General features: G+C 45.7%; 1 protein-coding gene across 1 annotated transcript in view; it reads right to left on the bottom strand.

Moving 5' to 3' along the window:
* Nucleotides 1–14,386, bottom strand: part of LATS2 (large tumor suppressor kinase 2) — a 72,634-nt gene extending 58,248 nt beyond the window's left edge. Inside the window, exons 1-2 of the mRNA XM_026492973.4 lie at nucleotides 14,154–14,386; nucleotides 1,321–1,869 (exon numbers count right to left, since the gene is read on the bottom strand). Of these exons, the coding sequence (XP_026348758.1) occupies nucleotides 1,321–1,662 (342 nt within the window). The 5' untranslated portion in view covers nucleotides 1,663–1,869; nucleotides 14,154–14,386. The remainder of the gene's footprint in view (nucleotides 1–1,320; nucleotides 1,870–14,153) is intronic.
* Between the last annotated feature and the right edge of the window lie 551 nt (nucleotides 14,387–14,937).

The raw sequence follows: 14,937 nt of genomic DNA, 5'->3' as shown, positions 1-14,937 counted from the left end.
AAGTTCTGTTTGTCAAGGGATAGCACTTGGCAGCGTATTTAACTTCATATTTTCACAATGAGAAAGGTCATGACTCTGCTGTCAGCTTCCACTGCTAAAACACTCTGCACCACATTATTCATGACCCTGTGCTTTATAAAAGCAACTCTCAACACAACAATGCTTGCTTCACACAAGTTAATCCCAGTATATCCCAAAGTGTCAAGGAAGTGCCCTGCAAAATAGCACGATTAGTTTCACAAACATATCATCTGAGAAATATAAATTCTCTAGTTAAATTCTATGGTAATCAACTCCAACAAGAAGGTTGAGATAGCTTTTGGAAATAAAAGAGGGCACTGTTAGCCTTCTCCTGCGACTGTGAGGCCAGGAGTAGGTACTTAGGTTATTTCTAAGACGCTACAAGTGCTCAAGCCATCTAGACGTGCTCTGAGCATGAAATCTTACTAATGTTCCAAGGCAGCAAAAATACCTAGCTTATTTCCATTTTCATGCAACTGTGACTTGTAAGAGGACGGATGGTAACAAAGCATTAGCTTTCAGAAGGCAATTACATTTTTACCAGTTAGATTTTACTAAGTACATTTTTACGTGGTTGGACACTAGCTCCATTTTACACAGTCCTGCCCCGCAACCTGGGTTTGACGTGGCTATGTGAGTCACCACGGGATCAGAAACATATCGCTAGAACTTGTGTACTTCTATATTATTGGTACCACCTCCGTTAATGTGTCCCTTATTCTTAAGCAACTGAGAAGTCAGACTATGTTGCCACCATTTTGATGACTTCTCAAACTTGATCATTTCCTTAACATAGTTATGTCTCCTATAACAGTATACACACTGTTTTTAAAAATAGGAGAAAAGAGTCTAAGAAGAGCCAAATCCTACCAACCAACCTTTCCCTTAACTAAGTAAAACAAATGCACAAACCAAAAACAAGGGAAGCCAGTATCTTCCCCATGACAGCTCAGAATAAGCCCAAATAAACCCCAAAGATAGGGGTAAGTGTGAATGTCCTTCTCAACTTCACAAGGACAGAACAGAAAATACACATGGTACAATTTCAGTGGAGTTCAGAAATGTCCGGATCTTGCCTGAAAAGGAAAAGCGGCCTGAAAGACCCTTCTGGAGAGCAGGTGGAAAGCAATGCAATGGCACATCGGAAGGGCCTTGGGTTCTGACCTCAAAATACTTCTCTTAGTAAGCAGTTCAGAGCCTTCAAGGGGCAAGCACGGGATCTTTGGGTATCTCAACCGTGCTCTGATGGCCTACTTACTGTAACTGCCACCACAGGGGCCTCAGGGAGGCTACACCCACCTGGTCACATCCCGCGTTCACCAGCTCCTGCAGCATCTGTCGGTTTACTTCTGCAGCTGCCGGAGTGCCGGATTCATTAGCAAAAGGCAACAGGGAGTATCTGATTTCTCTCAGAGCTTTCTGATAAGGCCCGAACTTTGGGGTGGCTCTCATCTGCTGTTGCTGCCTGGCGGCATCCTTGCCCCCCAGGACTTTGGTAGCCAGGGAAGCATCACTGTTTGGTCCCACAGGCAGCCCCTGAGCGGAAGACTTGGACGGCTGCTTTAAGCCCTCTCGAATCTCCTGCAGTCGCTGGCGGCTATTTCCAGAATAAGTTGTGGCAGGAAAAGTCTTTGGCCTCATTGTTAGTCCAGTTTCCTTTTACCATAAATACAATCTTCTTAAAGTGTTTTATTATTTAAAAAAAAAAAAAACTATCAACAGTATCAGTTAGTTGTAAACATACTTTCAAAACAATTTCCTTTTGAAAATCTTCTTTCCTTCAATTTTTGTAGTTCCTATAGAGAACCTAAAATTTTCCAGAGTCTTCATTTTGAAGATCATCACTATCTGAAAAAGAAAATGGAAAGAACATACTCATTTGTGGTTTTCACATACTGTTAACAATACTTTTCAGAAATGGACCATGATCCTGAAAATATTCCATTTGGAAGGATTAAGAAAGAACACATCACCTCTCAGAAATGATAAAAATACTGTTCAACTCTGGTTGGCGCACATGACATCTAGGGCTGTCCCAAGATGTTTCCTGTAATATGTAATCTGCAATAAAGTAAATCTCCACAACTCATACTGACTTAGAAATATTAACTCAGGCAAGAATAGAGAATAGTACTGACAACTGAGAGCTCATTTAAAATAATTCATTATAATATAATTTCATTTTGAAATTCACAACTTGAGTATTTAGGATTAAACTTCCTACACAAGGTCTTAGATTTCTGGCTTGTTCCTAATAACCACTAAACTCATGACCCACACCTTTGTCTCTTATCTCCGTGATTTTGCGAACCTTCCCCTCCCCCCCCACGAACCTGTGGTCCTTCCATGTCTTTGGAAATTACTCCTTATAAAGCCCTCCCAAACTTCCTGGAAGATACCACAATATTGATCACATTAAAGGTGTCCTATACTGCAAGTGAAAGCATTCTAACAAAATGTGCTATAAGACTTTGAAGGTAACTACTCCCTTGTTTTTTTTCCCCACAAAGTGGTAAAGTTCCTATCAGAATTGTGACCTAAATACCTTTCTTGTAGACACTGATACTTACCTGGAAGGGGACTGGTAAAAGCATGTGGGGGATTTCTTTCTCAGAGTACACTATGACCATACTAACAAGTGGCTACATCAGGAAGTCATTCATATAGATCACCTCCTACTTCAGCATGGAAATGGCTTCTACAGGCCTAATTCACTGACTACTCTGTTGTTCCTGCATTCAAAAAACAAAATGGATCCCAACCAGATACCGCCCTTAGCAGCCAGCTCTCCTGGAAGCAGGATCTAGCTCAAATCATTTGCTGCCTGGGTGACCTTGGAAAAGTCCTTTAACTCCCCTCACCCTCCCCGGGTGAAACAGATGACAACACTTGGTGAGAGGGCAGTGGTAAGCACTGAGGAAGACCATGCAAGAACTGGCTCAGTAGCACTTGGACCACAGAAGTCTTTGGTAAACCATGTTTTCTACTACTCGTGTTGTTACTATTTGTGTAATTAGCTGTCATCACCAGTGCACAGAGGCCCACTGGTGGCAGAAGCAAAGGCCTGTTGCACAGCCCCTGGGCTCACACCTGAAGCTCTAGAGGTCCCTCTCCCCACCCCTCCTCTTTTGCCCTCACTCACTTCACTCCTTTTAACCCACAGAATTGTAAAGGATATGCATTTTGCATTTTAATGAACAAAGAAAACTGATTCTAAAAAGAGCAATCTTTAAAAGGACAGGGAGAAGGGATCTGGGTTTTTTGTTTCAGTAAGGAATTTTAGAACCGTAAAATGGAAATCTGCTTCACAGGCTTTGTCATGCAGAAAAAAAAATGATTGCTAATATTTATCCAGTATCCACTGTGTGCCAGGCTCTGAGAGTTCCATGTGAATTTACTTATATAGATCTATTTCATAATCATCTATGGCCGTAAATCTGAAGAAATGACATTAAAATTACTATTCTTTTCTTAGAGGTAGGAAGATGGAAGCTCTTAAAAGGTTCTAACTATCACCTTCTCAATGAAACTGAAGGAAGATCCTATTTAGAAATTACGAAGCAGACTAAATACATTTTTCAACATGAAATCCATGTTTTAATACACAACATCTAACATAGTAAAGTCACCAAAATGACTGTTTTAAGACTACGCAGACAGTGAACAATTAGATCCAAGAGCTGCTGAGATTTCCCTGGGGCCCGGACCAGAGTATTGGCGGGGGGCCAGAAGCCCAGAGCTCTGCTTAATTGGTGTAAAATGGGGCATATTGCAACCACACTCATTTTCAGTGACTTCGTGGTCTAAGCATCTGTTTTGAAATACCTAACCTTCTAAAACCATGAATTCCCATTCCAGCAAAAAAATAGAGATTCTCAAGGAGCTGCCAAGCATGTATGGAGAATCCTGAGTGATTCGCTATGTCTGAGAATAGGCTGCAGAGTTGTATCTTTTCCTGTGGGAATTCACACAAATCACTTTGTTTCCACTCTTCAGGGTCTTAACCCCCCTTTTTTAAAAACTGAAATACACAAGACATAAATCATCTTACCTTCACAATAAATAATCAGGGAAGGTTTCTTTGCAGTCAAAATGTATTCACCCTTCCTCTACCACCTACCCATCCACCCACATACCCACCTTGCAAACATTCATCAAAAGCCTACAAAATCTCAGGCACTGCTAGTACAAACAAAAACAAAATCCAGCCTTCAGCAAGGTGAGGGTGAGGTAGCCAATGAGCAGCTTCAAAGGAAAAGAGATGCCCAAGAGGAGGTTTCAAATGGGAGAACAAAGGAGAAAGCCAGAAAAAACTCTGAAGTAGAGATAACCAAATCTGAGTGCAGGGAACGACGGAATTCCAGCCAAAGGGAACAGCATATGCAAAGGAGGGGAGGAACAGGCCCCACCCCTCAGATTTACATCTGTGCGGGAAAGGCTTTTCCTGGAGAGTTATGGAAGGATGAGACCCTGGGAGGTATACAGGGCTCCATCTGGAAGGACCTTCAAGGCCGTGTTAATTGTCTGGACTCCTTGCAGATGGTGGCAAGTCATTGTCTGCGGTTAGGTTAAGGAGTGACATGGCCAAAAGTGCCCTTTATTTTTTATTTTTTTAAAAGATTTTTATCCATTTATTTGACAGAGAGAGAGCGTGTGCATGCGGAGAGGGAAGAGGCAGAGGGAGAAGCAGGCTTCCCTTTGAGCAGGGAGCCTGATGCGGGACTCGATCCTAGGACCCTGGGATCATGACCCAAGCCAAAGGCAGATGCTTAACTGACTGAGCCACCCAGGCATCCCCAAAAGTGCCCTTTAAAGAGCTGAGTCTGGAAGCCAACTGGAAGGTGGACTGGAAGGGACAATCACGACACACCAGGTAGATGAGGAAAGCCAGGGTGAGCAGTCCCAAGGAGGAAGGGAGAGAGGGTATCAGGAGCTAGTTACACCTTGGCCAGATGTCTGGGCTTAGTCTGGCCCTAAAGACATCAATGAACGCCACCAGCACGCGGGACATTCTGTCTGCTCAGCCACGAGAGCGAGCAGTTAGGTAAGTGAGTGGAGAGCTCATACCCCTCCCAACTGGCATGACTTAGAAGAGCAGCCTCATTTTACCATCAAGGGACATTAGCAGACTGAAGAGAAGGTACAAAGCTGTCTTGCACTCAGCTAAGAAAGGGCAAGGGCCACAGGAGATAGTCCACACTGAAGAAAAAAGAGCTTTGAGAATGCCAAACCCAAGATGTGGGGATGTCCTCTCTGCCCAGCCACACCAGCAGAGCGAAGGGGAGCCAGGCACAGGTGAAAGAGGCCCTGGTGGGTTGAGGCTTGAAAGCTCTCTGGAATTTACTCTAAAAACACAAAGTTGCTGAAAGCTGGGGAAGAAGTCAGTCTTTTGGGGAGGGGGCAGGAAGGATGAATGTTTTTATGTAAGTTGAACATATATTTCTTAAGGTGCACAAATCATAAGATAATGAACATTTACAAAGAACACACCCTTATAAATAGCATCTGGATCAAGGAGTGTGTCATTACCACCCAGAAGCTCCTAGTCCCCCAAAGACCAACGCCTCAAGGGGAATCACCTTCACTACTTCTAACACCAAGGATTAGTCTATAGTTTTTGAACTTTATATCCATGGAATGACATGGTCTGTACTCTTCATGTCTGGCTTACTTTGGTCACTGTTGGGTTATTCATACAGTGGTATGTAGCAAGAGTCTGTCATTCTTCACTGCTGAGTAATATTCCATTGTATGAACATACTTGTTTATCCATTCTGCCACCAAAGGACATCTGGTTATTCCCAGTCTGGGGCTTTTGCAAATTGTACTGCTGCCTTATGGCTGCGGAAGCCCACATGGCTCCAGCCCCAGAGCTATGAGGAGTTGAGCAGTGAGTGGTCTGCTCTAAGACGTTGCTTCTACCGCCACATCCAATACTTTCTGTGTAGTTATTGACAGAGCCCTAGTGGTTCATGTGGTACCTTTTTGGGACTATAAAATAAAAAGGTACCCCTTCCTCAAGTAAACTGTTTACTATATTATTGTACAACATGGGCACCTCTTGCCCTAGGGAGCTTTCCAGAGCTCTGTGGACAGTGGCCTGGCCCACTCTGAAAACATACCACATGTGACATGCCACATGTCACAATCTATCACACATGCATGCAGACACACATGATATACACCCCCTAGGTGAGGGGGGCAGGTAAAGTCTGAATCACAAGGAGGGTGGGAACTGGACCTCTGAGGCAGGTGACAGAGGAGTGATCGTGTGTATCCTCCAGAACAGGTCTATCACATGCACGCTATGTGGCTTTATCCTCAGAGGTGACTCTACTGCTGTACAGGTATTCTGTGAGTGGCCCAGAGTCTCCACGTAGGCTTACACATGCCCTTATATAAGTGAGCGTTTGTATGATGTGAGGTATGCCATTTTACATGTAAGGCCCTTGAACAGTGCACAACCTGAACACCCATACAAGGTGGCCCTGTTACTAGATCTTAGGGAAGCAGAAAATAATGACCAGCCTCTGACTTTAAGGAGTTCACAGTTTACGATGGAAGACAGACAAGAAGATCAATTACTTAGATAATGTGACTATAAAAGTCTACCCAAAGAATTATGGGGATCTGAAATCGAATAGTAGCTGGAGAACAGAGAGAAGTAGGTGGTTCAACAGCTTAAGAAATAGAACCAATAAGGGTTGGTGATGTTCACTAGAGGACTGGTTTGAAAGGGGAGGCCAAGTTTCTGGTTTAGAAACCAGAGCTGATGGTAGTACCATTATCTGAGCCAGGACAACCACCTGGACAAGGAGCATCAAGCAAGCAGCCTTGGTGGGGATGGAGGAGAGCACTTATCAGGAGGTAAGGACAGGTCTGGGGGAGGCTGATGCAGAAGAGGGCCGTTTCGATGCAAAGGAAAAAGCAGCTGGAGGTGAGAAGCCTGGCTTCCACCCCCAGCTCTGGCACTTAGCTCCATGTGATCTGGGCAAGCACTTCACCTCTCAGAGCTTCAATTTCCTGCTGGGTAACAAGCCTTTCTCTGTCTACTTGACAAGGCTGCTCTGAAGATCACAGGTGAAATTTCATGTGAGCTCATTCTCATCTATAATGCACAACACACGGGCCAATTATTAGAATTACTAAGAAGTTCGACTCAGAATCAGACAAAAAAGGCTTTAATCAAGTCAAGAGACAAGACCAGGGCAAAGTCCAGACTGATTAGTGGAAAAGGTACCAAACTGAATGTAGAAATGTATTTCATGCTCACTCCAAGTGACTCCTCTTTAAATGACTATTTGATAGCAATGCTTGAAAAGTTAAAGTACCTTCCTTTTTAAAAAAAGAAAAGCACAAGAGAGAAAAACTTAAGTGATTAGACTTAAAGTGTGAACCATGTGCCTGCAGCCGGGTCTGGGATAGTCAGTTCTGAGCAGCACCTTAGCTTCAAGAAGGGGACTGCTTCCCAACCAGCCAGCAACAGCTTCAACCTGGATGACCTGGGGCAAGCGAAAGGCAACGAATTCTTCCTTACCTCTGAACTTAGCAAGACCATTCTCTCTGCTAGGAACAAATACCACTCCGTCTGGTTCACCTCCTACCATTCTCAACTGAAAAATCCCCTCCGCAGAAGGACCTCCCTGCCCACCCAACCTCAGAGACCCTGGTGTTCATTCACAACCACATTGCAGTGCATAATGAATGACCGATGTGCCTGCTTTCGTCTTGAATCACCTCAACTGTAAGGTCTGTGGGGCAGGAGCCTGCCTGTCGGACACGCGCACAGGCCCAAAGAGCATTTGTTAAATGAATGCATGAAGTCGCCCAGCACTCCATCCTAAACCGGGGATACGAGCTGCCAGTGCTCTAAAGGCGCTGCAGGAGAGCTCCTGGCACAAGGCTGAGCATGTGGAAGGAGCTCCATATTAACAGCAGTGCTCTTTCTCTGAAGTGTAAGATGTGGGCCCAGGTGAAATGTTCCCCGGTAAAGTTCACACATAATTATTACATAAAGTTGCATAACACAGTATATTATTCAGTCAGAAAAAGGAATGAAACTTTGACACAGGCTATAACATGGAGGGACCTTGAAAATGTCATGCTAAGCGAAGTAAGCTGGACACAAAAGGACAAATACTTCACAATTCTGCTTCCATGAGGCACCTAGAATCTGCAACTTGAGAGAGATCAAGCAGAATGGAGATGACCAAGGGACAGGGGAATGGGGAGCTATTATTTAGTGTGTGCAGTTTCTTTCTGGATGATGAAAAAGCTTTGAGTACAGATTGCAGCGATGATTGCAGTAACAATGTGAATGTTCTTAATGCAACTGAATTATACACTTACGAACAGTTAAAATGATAAATATGTATATTGTACACTCACACAAAAAACGGGAATAATTGTCTAACTATTCGCCTTTAGCTAACTAGCATTTGAAGGATGGTTCCCTTGCTACACACAGTGACACATGCAGAGACCGAACCTCAGGACTGGGTGCTACCAGGAGAGCAAAGTCCCCTCACAGAGTGGAGTCTAACCTGCCGGTTGCCACATACGCCCTCCCAAGCACGCGGTCACCCCCACTGCCAGGGGGCTGACACACGCAACAGGGAGCAACTTCCAAAGAGCTGAGCTCCTGAGATACTTGGGAGTTTTAAACACTCATATGTCCCACAAACATTCCAGTTATAAAGCCAGCCGGCAGAGGTGAGACCAGATATTTCTGTGTTGATGTCTGTATTGATGCATGAGCCAAGAAATACCAAGTGGATGAGCCCTTAAACAGAATCCGGATCAGAGGTCTTGGCTTCTTTCCTTTTTGTTTCCCCCTCAACAATTTATTATGAAAATTTTCCAACATACAGAGAAGTTGAAAGAATGATTCAGTGACACCCCATAAACCCACCGCCTGGGGAAGTTCCTTCGCATAGTGGGAGTAGGAGGTCACCACACACGCTTCTCATGTTCTTCCCATCTTCCACCATCATCTTACAGAAAGCGCTGGTGCTGGGACCACCACAGGTATTGCCCTGTATGTGTAAGGGAATCTGCAAAACAGCAGCTCTGTGCAAACTGTTCCTGCCTGAACAATCTGGAAAGCATGAAACTTTCCCTCAGTCTCATAAAGAAAGAAAGTATTTTCTCAGCTTGAGACCTTGTATTTTACGTTTTAGTTTGGAGACAGTTGATTTCATGGCCAAATTATGAACTTGTGATAGAATTTTTCATGAGAATACTCACCGAAGATTGCAGCTGGAAACGAGCTACTCTGACACACTACTATATCATTTTAATAAGTTCTCTCATCAAGAATTTTCTAAATATGACCCTAAGGCCTCATGAATGTGGATTTTTAAAAAGAGGGCATCAAGCAAAGTAAATCTAATTTTGGAAATTCATTTGGCATCCTCAATAAATTTAAATATACTTTAGAAGAAACTATAAGACACTAGAATTTTAAAACTATAACACAACTCAGAAAACAAAAACACCTCATTTTCAAGCCTGGAACTGAGACAACTACTTAGGAGAGGTGGCTCATGTAAAAGTGTGAGAGCTACATCTGAAGCATCCCTTAATTCGGCCCTCTCAAACCCAATTCCAATCCTGGAAAGTGCTATCAGATGTTCACAAACTTTCCTTCTAATTTCTGTTAGTGCTTCATGAACCCACACCGGATGCTAAACACACATCAAGCACCAACCACAGAATCAACCAAACCCATGTCTCTAGAGACCCACACTGATGACAAACACTGGCATTTTTTAAAACAGTATTTCTTGGACCTAAAATTCCAGTTATTATTTAAATCATATCCTTACTAGAATTAACTAGCAAAGTTGAAGCTAAGTCAGGCAGACGGGTCAGCCATCCAGCCAGACGCTGAACGTCAGAATCACAAAGTACCACGCTGGCGTACCTTTCCAGTACTGTCCAGGCCAGGAAACCGCACAACAGCGGCTCCCCTCGCAGTGAGGGTCTTTGAGGAAATCAATGATTACGTTCCTCTGGGGATCCAGGAAAACTCTCCAATAAAGAGTACAATCACAAGGTTGTAGTGGGTTTAGAAGGGCCATATGCATGCCAAATACTTTGCTGGGTATTATGAGGTCTCACCCAGGTAGAACAGGGTCTCACCTCTAAATAAGCTTACAATCTAGAGGAAAAACAAACCACCACATTCTCTATTAGCTCTGTACCTGGTATCTGTGGGGTATGTATGTATGCGTTATGAACAATGGCATAAAAAAATGGAGCCACAGAAGGTTGTACTCAAGATGACCACACAGAATGATCAGGTTATAGACAGATTTATTATCCACTATTTCCAGCATTCGTAACAGCAAGCAACTGTACAGGATGGGTCTCCTTATCTTCAACTCCATACCCCAGTAAGGTTTTCAATCTTTGAGAAAGCCCTGCTTCCTCCCCCTCCAAATCTCAGACATTTGCCAGCTAGGGAGTCAGAACCCCCATCCCATGTGAGAGTCCTTGCTATGGACAGAGGTAATACTGTGACTGTCCTAAGAATCCCAGTACACGTGCCTTCCCAGTACATGTGCCTATTTGGAGAAAACCTACTAGGTTAAGAATTGTTTCACCAAAACTGGAAAAGCTAAAAGGCTACGATTTGATGAAGGAAGAAGTGTGAAGCTATTCTTAGAGTCTGGAACTTCCTGTGAAAAGGATCAAACATAGAAGAGAAAAATAAATAGGCCGATAATGTTGGGGAGGGGGCAGGTACTGCCTGGGTACATTTAATGAAAACATAGGAATGAGACTTCTGAGGTAGGATGATGTTAATTAGCAATGAAACCTGATGGTTCTTAACATTCCTAATCAGGAAAACTGCTTGGAGGCAGGGAGGGCAATACTCTGGAGGCCCACTCCATTCAAGAGCCAACTTACATTCATAAGATCTTTACCATCCTTGCTAATTAAGAGGTCAACAGAATCTACGCTATGCCACAATAGAGCAATGATTAGCTAACAATAAATATAAACCACTGCTACAAAAGATGAGATTATTCACTTATGCTCCAAAAATAGTCCTATGAATGTCAAAAATTAGCACATGGGCAAAAAGTATTTAATTAACTTAAGAAACCATTTGTCACAATTAGGTTGACATGGTCTAGATGGTAAGCAACATAAGGCTTTCATATACTGAATGGTAAACATTAACGTCAAATTTCTGTCCTAATTTTAGTATCACAACCATTATCTTTATTTCCAACACTACCTTGTTTGAGTAATACTTCAAAAACGAAACTATAGATGAAATAACATGTTTTAAAAATACTGAGAGAAGCAGCAGACTTAGTGAAGCCAGTGGCCCAAACACCAGGAGCCATTCACAGGTGCCCAACCCCTTCATTCTGCTGATCCTTTTTCAAGCAGATTTACAATCAAGACAAAGTAAAGGCACTAAGTTATCTTCTGTATTTCTTCAAGTCATTTTGTAAAAGTCAGTGGGGAACATTGTTTAGAAGTTTAACATTATAATCATGAAATAAAATATAAAAGCAGCTTTTCTTTTTAAAGACTTTTTTTTTTTTTAAGATTTTATTTATTTATTTGACAGAGAGAGACAGCCAGCGAGAGAGGGAACACAAGCAGGGGGAGTGGGAGAGGAAGAAGCAGGCTTCAAGCAGAGGAGCCTGATGCGAGGCTCGATCCCAGAACGCCGGGATCACGCCCTGAGCCGAAGGCAGACGCCCAACGACTGAGCCACCCAGGCGCCCCTAAAAGCAGCTTTTCAAAAACTGTGTTGGTCTGGTTTACCTAATACAAAGCAGAACACCCTCGCCCCCTTCAAAAGCTTTCCAGAATCCTTCCTAAGTGTTTATGGTGAATTTATCAGCTAGAACACCTGCACCCCCCCATCCCCACCCCAACACACAGTGGGATTTAGAAGCCTAGGGCCGGCTATTTACAACACAGCATTTAAAATAACAAGGCATCTTATTGTAAAAACATTCCCCTCCCACCAAAGGAAAGTCCCTCCCATCAACCCTGTGATTTGCTAAGGAAAGAAATATGTACAGTTCCAATTTACACTTAGGTCCAAACTATTTCCAGCTAGATGGAGAGGCCAGTAGAATCCTTTCCAGTTCTAAAATTCCATGACTCTAGGAATTCAACTTAATACTTTTGCATGAGGTCTTCTGTTCCAATACCATTTTAAATTGCTTTACATTTTGAGATTTATTAAATGTTTACTAATTTTAATTTCAAAGGAATGCTGGTGTACTCATTAAACAGTGTTCTACATACCTGGATAAGGAGACCAAATTTTACGAGAGGCTGAATAACAGTGTCTTGTTAATTATAATGTAAAACAGACTTTCTTAAACAGTCTCTGTGTTCTTATTTTGGAAGATTGTTCTGTTACTACCTTATTACAACAGCTGCTAAAGGAAAAAGTAAAAGATACAAACAGCTTAGTCTCTTGATTTAGCACTCAAAAATGGTGATCCATCATGGAGGGATTTATGCCGAGATTCGACTAGTTAGTCGAATGGAGCAAGATCTACTTAGTACAAATTTCCTAAAAATAAGCCACGAGTTGCTTTCTCCATTATTAAAGGCAGGCTCCTCATCTACTAATTTAAAGTTTAAACAGAACACCTGTACAAAGACAGTACACATTTTGTGACCTTCCATTCAAATTTCAGTATATTTAAGTTTCTTAGTAAAATGTGGGCCAGCTTTCCTTTTAAAATGTAACATATTTGCCGAATACTTTGGGAAGAGAGCTATTTGGCCACTGAATTTTTGTCTGCCAAATGTATAGTCTCTGGCTTAAGAGTACCGGTAAACAATTTTTAAAAGTCTAGATTACTATTAAGAGCACGCTCACTTATATCCTACATACGTGTGAAAATGTAAAAGTTCTTGTTTAAGATTTTGTCACAATAAATCTATAAATAAAGTATACTTTCACGGTTATGATTGAAAGAAAAAAATAACTTCTCATTCGAAGGGCTCATAACATACAGCCAGCACCCTAGGACACCCGGGCCTCCGTGCCGTCAGGTGAGTTTCACCTTCTTCTGGGGGTCTACCTTCCCCGCCTTCCCCTGGGGCGCCGGGGACTCGGAATCTACAAACGACAGGTTTGCTCCGGGCTTGCACTCCCGCCCAACCCCGCGAGCCAGACTTCACCCCGAGAGAGATGCTCTTCCTCAAGTTCCGAAGGCAGGCTTGCGGAGAGGTGATTGGCAAAACGCGAATTAACTCAGAATCCGCATCTCCGGAGCCCGGCAGGGGAACTAACTGCACGTGAGGTTGCATCAGAAAAGACAAGCTCCAGAAAGTCGGCTAAACTAGGGCGCAGGAAAGGCATGTTATGCAACGGCCGCCGCTCTCACGGCCGCGAAAGCGTCCCTGAAGCTCGGGCTGCGACCCGCGAGGACCGGGAGGCAAACTTGGAGAGATCGAAGCGAGAACCGTTCGGGCAAAACCGGGAGCTCTGCGGGCTGCACCGCCCGTGGGGGGCGGGTGGGAGGACGACCGCCGGCCCAGCGGGGACACGACGCCGCGGCCTACGGGGGGACGACCGCACGGCCCGTGGCGGACGACGGCGCGGCCTCTGTGGACGGCGGTGCAGCGGACGCGGGATCCCGACTGCTGTCGGGCCCCCAGCCGGCACGGCGCCCGGCAGGGTCTCGGGGAAAAGCCCAGCTCCCCGGGACCGTGGAGGCGGGGTACCCCTGGCGCGGACCGCCTCTCGGGACGCCCCGCTCCCCGCCGGGAGCCCGGCCGCAGCCGCCCGGCGCACAACAAAGCGGCGCAGCCCCGCCAGCCAGGCGCTGGCTCCCAACTTCCCCGGCTCGGCGGACTCCGGACGGCCCGCGACGACGCGCCGCCAGCGGAGGCGGCTCCGGGCCCCGACCGGGCGGGGGCCGTGGGGGCAGGGCGCAGGGCTCCGCTCGGGACAAACTTCCTCTGCCGCCCCGCTCCCCGCCCCTCGGCCGGGCCGCCCCGCCGAGTCGGGCGCCCCTCTCGGAGCCGCGGCCCGCAGCGGCCCGAGGGTGGGCGTGGGGAGTCCCAGGGCCCCGCTGGAAACTTCCAGCCGCCCCGCGTTGGCCCCTGGCCACACGCCCCCGCCCCTGCCCCTTCACCTCCTGGGGCGCGGTCTACACCCTCCGGGGCGTCCTCGTCCGTGGCTCCGGGGCCTCGCGCGCCGGGGGACCGGGCGCCAGTGGCAGGAGCTGCTGCTGGCCCCACGGGTAGGGGGGAGCCCCGGGCGGCGGCGGCGCGGGCGGCGGCTGCTCCATCTTCCCGGGGCGCTCACGCCGAGGTTCCAGCGCGCAGACCCAAGTGGGACATTCGCTACATTGTTGGCATTCCACGGGCGTCACGTGACCCCGCCTCCCGCGTCACTCTCGGCCGCATACCAGCCCGGGCGGGGCGCCTGCGGCCCTGGCTGCTCAGCGGCCGGCCCGCTCCGCCCCGCCGCTGCTTCCTGCCTCCCGGTCGCGGCCGTCCGCGCCCGCCGCCACCTGCCCGCGGCCTCCCCGCCGGACTCTTGCGGACTTTCTTGCCACTTTGTCACCCGCCCCCAGCTCCAGTATTGCCCCTTCGACTGCACTGGTATGAGAGTTGGTAACTCTGTAGTTAAAGCCACTGTTTTCTTAAGCATCTCACACCAGCCCGGGCAAAGAAAGTAAGTTAATAGGCCTGAAGAAGCCACCAAGTTACCAAATAGGTGTCAGCTGTTAAAAGTAAGGGCAAAAGAGGACAGACAGCTTAGTCCATGGAATCAAGTAATAAAGGACGTTCAAATGTATATCCAAAATTAGTTTTAATTTAATCAAACCTCAGTGCTGTGGATATTTTGTTTATGAGAAATGTTTCATGATGTGAAGAACTAGATAGAAATGTATACAAACAAGTGAGATTCTG

Source organism: Ursus arctos, unplaced genomic scaffold, assembly GCF_023065955.2.
Source record: "Ursus arctos isolate Adak ecotype North America unplaced genomic scaffold, UrsArc2.0 scaffold_10, whole genome shotgun sequence".
NCBI lineage: Eukaryota > Metazoa > Chordata > Mammalia > Carnivora > Ursidae > Ursus > Ursus arctos.
This window is presented reverse-complemented; position numbering and strand designations above follow the sequence as displayed.